This window comes from Rhinopithecus bieti, unplaced genomic scaffold (assembly GCF_001698545.2).
Source record: "Rhinopithecus bieti isolate Rb0 unplaced genomic scaffold, ASM169854v2 scaffold_6380, whole genome shotgun sequence".
NCBI lineage: Eukaryota > Metazoa > Chordata > Mammalia > Primates > Cercopithecidae > Rhinopithecus > Rhinopithecus bieti.
Genome location: NW_016806642.1, coordinates 6,935,525 through 6,946,163, shown reverse-complemented (window position 1 = coordinate 6,946,163; position 10,639 = coordinate 6,935,525). Strand labels below are relative to the sequence as shown.

The 10,639-nt window shown below is 37.1% G+C and overlaps 1 protein-coding gene across 1 annotated transcript in view; it reads right to left on the bottom strand.

Annotated features, from left to right (window-relative positions):
* DOCK7 (dedicator of cytokinesis 7) overlaps window positions 1-10,639 on the bottom strand; it is a 259,128-nt gene that overhangs the window by 81,987 nt on the left and 166,502 nt on the right. Inside the window, 1 exon segment of the mRNA XM_017877272.1 lies at window positions 10,402-10,556. Within this exon segment, the coding sequence (XP_017732761.1) occupies window positions 10,402-10,556 (155 nt within the window).

The following is a 10,639-nucleotide window of genomic DNA, read 5'->3' as shown; positions in this document are numbered from 1 at the left end:
CTCAAAAGTAAAGTTTTCCAGACGTCCTATACTTCAGCTCAAAAAGCGGAGCTTGTAGCGATAATTGAGGTATTGACTGTTTTTGATAAGCCTTTTAATGTGATTTCTGATTCTTCATACATGGTTCACTCCACACAGTTAATTGAAAATTCTCAGTTACGATTTCATACAGATGAATGACTGATGACAAAAAAGGAAAAAAAATAGGGATTACAGGACAGCCTATACACAACTGAATCTAGTATTATTTGGTGAAAAGATCCAATAACAAAAAGTTGGGATATAGGTAAAATAATAACTTGGGGTAGAGGTTATGCTTCTGTTTCTCCAGGCAAAAATCAACAGCCTATTTGGATACCATCAAGATACTTGAAACCTTATCATGAGCCAGATGCCGAGGAAGAGACTCCGGGAGGATCCTGAGGACCCCCCAGTCTAGACTGACGCTGAGGAGGACCCCAACTGTCACGAGCAACACCCGTTGAACACAGCCACCCACCTGGGCAAAGATCAAGAAGCTGTCACAGATGGCGGAAGAAAACCTGAGGAAAGCGGGACAACCAGTCATAATAAATAATTTAATGGTAGCTATGATAGTGGTTATCACCACTGCCGTGAGCATTCCTTCAATAAGGGCTGGTAATAATGCCTAGATGCAATCACTCTTTGACACAGTTACACATGCTTTCTGATCTCAGTATTTACCGTAATAAATCTACTCTTATAATTGAGGCATACCGCCCTCAAAAACCTATTTGTAAACAGGACTGGGCCCAGTTAGAAAAAATGAACATACTTGTTTAGGAAGATTGCATTGCAGAACAGGCAGAGGTGCTGCACAACGATTCCTGTGGAATCATTAATTATTAATTGGTCCCCTAATGTGATGTTTAGCTTGAACTGCACCTCTCAGTCTGCGTGCCACGGCCACACTATGTTCAGATGATCTGAACAAAATGGTCAGATGGTAGAAATGATAGGAAGTAGGGCAAAAGTTCCTATTATCTGGAACCATGGTTATATAATGGCACCTCAACCTCAAATGATATGGCCTGCTCTAGGAGCTAAATATAAGGATTTGTGGAAACTGTTAAATGCTCTTAATAAGATCAAAATCCGGGAAAGAATAAAAAAGCATCTAGAAGGACACTCTACAAACTTGTTTTTGGATATAGTAAAATTAAAAGAACAAATATTTAAAGCATCCCAGGCACACCAGACCTTAATGCCAGAAACTGAAGTGCTTAAAGGAACTGCAGACAAATTAGCAGCTAGTAACCCATTAAAATGGATAAAAACACAAGCTCTGTGATTTCAATGACTGTGTTTTTAATCTATGTTGTCTGTCTTTGTATAGTATGCAGATGTGAATCCCAAATCCTACGAGCCCTTGCTTTTATCTCTTTGCAAATCAAAGGGAGACATGTTGGGAGCAAGCCCCCCAAAATCTGGCCATAAACTGGCCCCAAGACTGACCATAAACAAAATCTCTGCAGCACTGTGACATGTCCATAATGGCCCTAATGAACAAGCTGGAAGGTTGTGGGTTTATGGGAATGAGGGCAAGGAACACCTGGCCCGCCCAGGGTGGAAAACCACTTAAAGGCATTCTTAAGCCACAAACAATAGCATGAGCTATGTGTGTCTTAAGGGCGTGTTCCTGCTGCAGTTAACTAGCCCAATCTATTCTTTTAATTCGGCCCATCCCTTCGTTTCCCATAGGGGATACTTTTAGTTGATTTAGTATCTATAGAAACAATGCTAATAAATGGTTTGCTGTGAATAAATATGTGGGCAAATCTCTGTTTGGGGCTCTCAGCTCTAAAGGCTGTGAGACCCCTGATTTCCCACTTCACACCTCTATATTTCTCCTTGTGTGTCTTTAATTCCTCTAGCACCACTGGGTTAGGGTCTCCCCGACTGAGCTGGTCTCGGCAGACTTCAAACTATACTACAAGGCTACAGTAATCAAAACATCATGTACTGGTACCAAAACAGATATATAGACCAATGGAACAGAACAGAGGCCTCAGAAATGATACCACACATCTACAACCATCTGATCTTTGACAAACCTGACAAAAACAAGCAATGGGGAAAGGATTCCCTATTTAATAAATGGTGTTCAGAACTGGCTAGCCATATGCAGAAAACTGAAACTGGACCCCTTCCTTACACCTTATACAAAAATTAAATCAAGATGGATTAAAGACTTAAACGTAAGACCTAAAACCATAAAAACCCTAGAAGAAAACCTAGGCAATACCATTCAGGACACAGGCATGGGCAAACACAATGGCAACAAAAGCCAAAATTGACAAAAGGGATATAATTAAACTAAAGAGCTTCTGCACAGCAAAAGAAACTATCATCAGAGTAAAGAGGCAACCTACAGAATGGGAGAAAAATTTTGCAATCTATCCAACTTACAAAGGGCTAATATCCAGAATCTACAAAGAACTTAAACAAATTTACAAGAAAAAAACAAACAACGCTATCAAAAAGTGGGCAAAGGATAGGAACAGACACTTCTCAAAAGAAGACATTTATGAGGCCAACAAACATATGAAAAAAAGCTCATCATCACTGGTCATTAGAGAAATGCAAATCAAAACCACAATGAGATACCATCTCATACCAGTTAGAATTGCGATCATTAAAAAGTCAGGAAACAACAGATGCTGGAGAGGATGTGGAAAAATAGGAATAGGAATGCTTTTACACTGTTTTTGGGAGTGTAAATTAGTTCAACCATTGTGGAAGACAGTGTGCTGATTCCTCAAGGATCTAGAACCAGAAATACCATTTGACCCAGCAATCCCATTACTGGGTATATATACAAACGATTATAAATCATTCTACTATAAAGACACATGCACCTGTATGTTCACTGCGGCACTATTCACAATAGCAAACACTTGGAAACAACCCAAATGCCCATCAATGATAGACTGGATAAATAAAATGTGGCACATATACAGCATGGAATACTATGCAGCCATAAAAAGGATGGGTTCATGTCCTTTGCAGTATCTCATATCAGTTAGAATGGCGATCATTGAAAAGTCAGGAAACAACAGGTGCTGGAGAGGATGTGGAAAATAGGAATAGGGATGCTTTTACACTGTTTTGGGAGTGTAAATTAGTTCAACCATTGTGGAAGACAGTGTGCTGATTCCTCAAGGATCTAGAACCAGAAATACCATTTGACCCAGCAATCCCATTACTGGGTATATATACAAACGATTATAAATCATTCTACTATAAAGACACATGCACCTGTATGTTCACTGCGGCACTATTCACAATAGCAAACACTTGGAAACAACCCAAATGCCCATCAATGATAGACTGGATAAATAAAATGTGGCACATATACAGCATGGAATACTATGCAGCCATAAAAAGGATGGGTTCATGTCCTTTGCAGTGACTGGATGAAGCTGGAAACCATCATTCTCAGCAAACTAACACAGGAACAGAAGACCAAATACCGCATGTTCTCACTCATAAATGGGAGTCAAACAATGAGAACACATGAACACAGGGAGGGGAACATCACACAATGGGGCCTGTCGGGGAGTAGGGGGATAGGGGAGTGACAGCATTAGGAGAAATACCTAATGTAATTGACGGGTTGATGGGTGCAGCAAACCACCACGGCATGTGTATACCTATGTAACAAACCTGCACATTCTGCACGTGCATCCCAGAACTTAAAATATAATAAACAAAAAGGAAAAAATGTTACATATAAACAATATTTAACTAAACAATAGAAGAAAAATGCATAGGCTGAAAATACATATCAAAAAAGAAAGGATGAAAATTAGTGAGTTAAGCATCTATCTCAAGAGGTTAGAAAAAGAACATGAATGTAAACCCAAAGAAAGCAGAAGATAATAAATAATAAACATTAAAAGTGAGAGTCAACAGTGCCCCATACTGGTTCTTTATAAAGAATAACAATATATTTCAACTGTCTGGTAAGACTGATAAAGATAAGAAAAGGTACAAAAATCTAGCCATAGAAAAAAAGTTTACATCTACTACAGATGATACAGACATTTAAAAAATTATACAAGGTCTTTTGAATAACTTTGTAAGTCAAGAAATTTGAATACATTTCTACTAGGATAAAATTTACAAAAAGCAGTGTTAAGAAGACCAGGCGTAGTGGTTTGCACCTGTAATTCCAGCACTTTGGGAGACCAAGGCGGGGGATCACCTGAGGTCAGGAGTTCAAGACCAGTCTGGCCAACACAGTGAAAGCCTGTCTCCACTAAAAATACAAAAATTAGTCGGGCGTAGTGGCAGACGCCTCTAATTCCAGCTACTCAGGAGACCGAGGCAGGAGAATGGCTTGAATCCAGGAGGCAGAGGTTGCAGTGGGCCGAGATCATGCCACTGCACTCCAGCCTGGGTGATAGAGTGAGACTCCATCTCTAAATAAATAAATAAATAAATAAATAAATAAATAAATAAATAATCAATGTAAGAAGAAACAGAAAATTTCAACACTCTCATAGATAATGAATTATAGCAGTAATTTTAAAACCTAAAAAAGAAAACACTTCAAGCACAGATGGCTTTATAAGTTTTCCAAATATTCCAGGAAGAAATAACTCTAATCTTATGTACTTGCAGAGAAGAGAATAAAAGAGAAAACTCCCTACCGCATTTTAATTGGCTAACCTAACCTTGATTCTAAAACCCGAAAAGAATATAAGAAAGAAAAATTATAGGCAATCTTATCACCATGCATATACAAATCCTAACAAAATATTAGCAAACAAAATCCATTAGTACACAATTATGAAGAAGCTGAGTTTAATTCAGGATTACAATGTTGGTTTAACACTAGAAAATCAATTTAAATAAACAACACTAAAAGACCAAAAAGCAAAACAATACAGCCATCTCATTGAATGCGGAAAAGGCATTCGATAACAATTCAACTATTCATAACTAAAAAAAAAATGCTTAGTAAACTAGTAACAGAAAGAGACTTCCACAGTAAAGGAAAGTATCTTTAAAAAAACCCAAAACACGCAGAACATATGTTTAAGAATGAAATGCTGAACGTTTTACCTTTAAAGATACAAACATCACCACTTCTATTCAACAGTGTACTGGAGGTACCAGTCAGTACAATAAATTATATATATTTTAAAAAATTGACAGGAAGAAACCACATTGTTATTATTCACAAATTATATGATTGTGTGTAGAAAAAAGAATCTATAAATGTGTTATCAGTTTCTCACTTTATCAATTCTTGTGGAAATAAAATCACTGTACAAAATCATTATTTTTTTGATAATGAGTATTTTGTTTCTGTACAAAATTGATTCCATTTCCATACAAAGCAAACAACAGAAAACAGAATTTTGAAAAGATATCATTTATAAGAACATTAAAAAATATCAAGCACGAATAATAAATCTACAAAAGATATGATAGTCCTCCTTGGTAGAAACTAAAAAAGTTTATGTACTAAAAGACACTAAAGGCCGCCTAAACGATGGGGGGATTTCTGTTCAAAAATTAGAAGATTCAATAGTGTAATTATAAGTCAATACAATCTTAACTAAAATTCCAACAGGTTCATTGGTTTTTGTTTATTTATTTTAGTGGAACTTTACGAGCTGATTTTCAAATTTATGTAGATATACAGAGGGCCAAAAAGTAGCCAAGAAAAAATTTTAAAATGTATTACTTTCTCTACATAGTAGATCATATAGAAGCAGTACTACAGAGACGTAGGGAAAATATTCTTTTAATAAATGGTGCTGAAATAATCTGGTATAATATGCAATATAAATAAATAAATGAATCTGGACTCCCAAATTATACTGTATATTAAAAAATCTATTTCAGGTAGATTTTAAGATTCAATGTAAAAGGGAGAACAAAAAAAATTTAGAATATAACACAGAATACCTTCAAAATTCTGAAATAGAAGAAAATTCCTTAAATAAGATACAGAAAATATTAGCTGCAAGACTGATACATTTAGGTATTTTAAAATTAGGCATTCTAGGTCGGGCGGGTGGCTCAGCCTATAATCCCAGCACTTTAGGAGGCCGAGGTGGGTGGATCGCGAGGTCAGGAGATCGAGACCATCCTGGCTAAAACGCTGAAACCCTGTCTCTACTAAAAACACAAAAAAATTAGCTGGGCATGGTGGCAGATGCCTGTAGTCCCAGCTACTCAGGAGGGTGAGGCAGGAGAATCGCTCAAACCCAGGAGGCGGAGGTTGCTGTGAGCTGAGATCATGCCACTGCACTCCAACCTGGGTGACAGAGCAAGACTCCATCTCCAAAATAAATAAATAAATAAATAAATAAATAAACAAATAAATAAACAATAAAATAAAATAAAAGTAGGCATTCTAACCACCAAATTCACCATTAAATGTGTAAAACAGCAAGCCACAGAGAAGAAATATTTGAATCACTTATAACTGACAATGGACTTGATCTAGAACACACAAAGTCCTAAAAATCATTAAACAAAAGCAAACAACCAAATGGAAAACAAGCACTCTAGACACTTCAAAAGAGAGAATCCAAATGGTCAATCATACATATGGAAAAGTGCACACCACATAAGTCTTTGGGGAAATAAAAGCTAAAATAAGATTCAACTATAAATGACCAGATTGGCAAAAATTTAAAAATCTAACAATTCTCTAAGTATTGATGAACATGCGAAGGAATGAGAACTCTCATATTGTAGGTGTTAAGTATAAATTAAGGTACGCCCTCTGGAAAATAGTTGGCTATTACCTGCTATAGATTAAGATACTCACAGTCTATGACCCAACAAATTACACTTCTAGAAAATACCCTAAATAAAAGTATATATATGCATGCAGGATATATATTTTTAAAAGTTTGCAAAATTGCTGTTTGCAAATAACCAAGGATCAGAAACCATTCATACATCTATCAGCAGAATGGGAAAATAAACTGATTTATAGTTAGACAATGGAATATCATACTGAAATGAAAATCAGTGAATTACAGCTACATTTTGTAACATTAATGAATACTAAAAACATAATATAAAACTAAACTATAGTATTTTAGCTGGGCATGGTGGTTCACACCTATAATCCCAGCACTTTGGGAGGCCGAGGCAGGTGGATCACCTGAGATCAGGAGTTTGAGACCAGCCTGGCCAACATGGTGAAACCCCATCTCTACTAAAATACAAAAATTAGCTAGGTGTGGTGGCGGTCACCTGTAATCCCAGCTACTCGGGAGGTCGAGACAAGAGAATCGCTTGAATCTAGGAGGCAGAGGTTGTAGTGAGCCAAGATCATGCCACTGCACTCCAGCCTACCTGGGCTACAGTGCAAGGCTCCGTTCCAAAAAACAAAACCAAAACCAAACAAACTCTCTCTCTATATATACACACTATAGTATCTTAGAATGCAAACTTCGATGGTAAAACTCTCTCTCTCTATCCATTTTTTTGAGACAGAGTCTTGCTTTGTTGCCCAGGTTGGAGTACAGTGGCATGACCTCGACTTACTGTAAACTCCACTTCCCAGGTTCAAGCGATTCTCCTGCCTCAGCCTCCTGAGTAGCTGGGATTACAGGAACCTGCCAGCATGTCTGGCTAATATTTTTGCATTTTTTAGTAGAGATCGGTTTTACCATGTTAGCTAGGCTGGTCTCGAACTCCTGACTTCAAGTGATCTGCCCACCTCGGCCTCCCAAAGTGCTGGGATTACAGGAGTGAGCCACTACACCTGACCTAGATGGTAAAACTCTATAAACAAAATTATGCAATTACATCATTAATCAGGACAGTGAGTAGTTTGGTGGGTTGCTGTGGTTGAGAAAGGGCATGCTAAGAACTTCTGGAAGGCAGCCAACGTTCTTGTTTTTGTCCTGAGTGGTAATTACAAAGCTGTTTATTTTCTAATGTTTTAAAACCTCATTCATTTATGTTTTATGTACTTTGTCATATGTAGTATACTTCACAAAAGTTAAAAAAAATAAAAAGGTTTACAAAATTGAGAACAATGGTTCTCAGGAGAGGGAGAGATCAAATTGAGGAAGGCCATTGGTAGCTTTGAAGGCTACCAGGCTGTGATGTCTGCTTTCTTAAAATGAGCAGTGGATACGTTGCTGTTTATTTTATTATTACATTTTGTACTGTACTTTATTGTATTATTTTATAGGTAGAAGGTCACCAAAAGTGCAATTAATAAAAAAAATTTGATACACTGGAATTCATTAAAACTTTCACACTTCAAATGACACCATCAAGAAAGTAAAAGATAATCCATAGGAAGGGAGAAAGTATTTGTAAATCAGATAGCTGATTATTTTACAAATCCAGAATATATAAAGAACTCTTTCAGTTCAACAACAAGAAGATGAATAACATTATCTTAAAATAGCAAACTTTTTTTTTTCTTTTGAGACAGGGTCTTGCTCTGTTGTGCAGGCTGGAGAGCAATGGTGGAATCTTGGCTCACTGCAACCTCCACCTCCCAGGCTCAAACGATCCTCCCACCTTAGCCTCCCAGGTAGCTGGGACTACAGTAGGCACATGCCACCATGCCCAGCTATTTTTTGTGGTTTTGGATAGAAACAGAGTTTTGTCATGTCCCCTAGGCTGGTCTCACACTCCTGAGCTCAAGCAATCCTCCCACCTCAGCCTTCTAAATTTCTGGGATTACAGGTGTGGGCCACTGCGCCTGGCCAATGACAAAAGATTTGAATAGACTTTTCTCCAAAGGAGGTACACAAAACAATGTGCCAAGAAGCACACAAAAAGATGTTCAACATGTGTAGGTTGTTAGGGAAATGCATATCAAAACTAGTGAAGTTCTGGCCGGGTGCAGTGGCTCACGCCTGTAATCCCAGCACTTTGGGAGGCCGAGGTGGGCGGATCACGAGGTCAGGAGATCGAGACCATCCTGGCTAACACGGTGAAACCCCGAATCTACTAAAAATACAAAAAATTAGCCGGGTGTGTTGGTGGGCACCTGTAGTCCCAGCTACTCGGGAGGCTGAGGCAGGAGAATGGCGTAAACCCGGGAGGCGGAGCTTGCAGGGTGACAGAGCGAGACTCCGTCTCAAAAAAAAAAAGAAAGAAAGAAAGAAAAAAAAACAGAAAAAAAAACTAGTGAAATTCCAATTTACAATCACTAAAGGTGTCCTAATCAAAAAGACAGATAATAACAAGTGTGGATGAGGATTTGGAGAACAGAAATTCTTATTCATTGCTGATGAGAATGAAAAATAACATAGCCACATTCAAAAAAAAAAAAAGTTTAGAAGTCTCTAAAAATGTTAAACATAGAGGTACCATATGATCCAGCAAATCCACTCTTAAGTATCTATCTACCTAAGAGAGATGAAAACATATGTGGACACAAAGACTTGTACATAAATGTTCATGGCAGCATTATTCCTAACAGCCCCAAAGTGGAAATGACCCAGCTGTTCATCAACTGACAAATGGATAAACAAACTTTAGTGTATCAATACAATTTGGCAATAAAAAAGGAAGGAAGTATTGATACATACACAACACAGATGAACCTCAAAAACTTATGCTTAGTGAAAGAATCCAAACACAAAAGATCATACAGTAAATAATTCCATTTATATAAAATGTCCAGAATAGGAAACTCTATACAGATAGAAGTAGGTTAGTCACTCTCTAGTGCTTGGGTAGGAGTGACTGCTAACAGGTATAAGGAATCTTTTCAGAGTGTTGGAAAAGTTCTAAAATTAGCTTGTGGTGATACCTGCACAACTCCGTAAATATACTAAAAACCATTAAGGTATACACTTACAATAGGTGAATTTTTTTATATGTAAATAATATCTTAATAAAGCTATAAATTTGTCAAGTAGGGCAGTTTCCTTAAATATTACTGCATTTTTCTGGGAAAAAATCATTTAAAACTTCTAGAACTTGATATTGCTCTATTGACAATTTGGTTCCTTCCTGCCCCAATCCTTCTGCCTTTAAGAGGGGGAAATTCAGGGGCATAGTAAATACCAAGTGTTTTCCAAACATAAAAAAGTATAAATCCTCACAGATTAAAAAAAATCCTCAAATGACTGAGAATCTTTCTTAGGGCTGATAAAGAATAAAACGGGTTTAAAAGATAAAGAAATGAACTATCTATAATGAGGCAATTTTCCAATTCTGAATGACAGAATACAGGGCTTTTCCTACAAAGCCTGAGGTAATCATTTTAAAACTGTTTGGTAGAAGACAGTTAATATTCTGGGAACTTTAATGTTTTCATAAATAAAACTGAGTACTTCTGCATCAGTTGATACAATAATCTCATATACTTAAGGGCATATCCAAATATTTGTCTTTCTAGCAAAAAAAATTCTGTAGGAGGATTGTTTTTACCGTTGACGTGAGGAGGAAACTGCCAGGCCTTGTTAGTTGAGGGACCGATGTCCCTGCGATTGCCATGGCAACGGTCTGGCTTATCATACTTCCACTCTCACTTTCATAATCATCAGTGGCTATACAAATTGGTCTTCCTCGTTGATTGTGAGTTTCTAAAGAAAAATAGTCCAAAATAAATAAATAAATAAAACTCTTTAGTTGAACTAATTCCTTTTCCTATTCTCCACTATTCTTT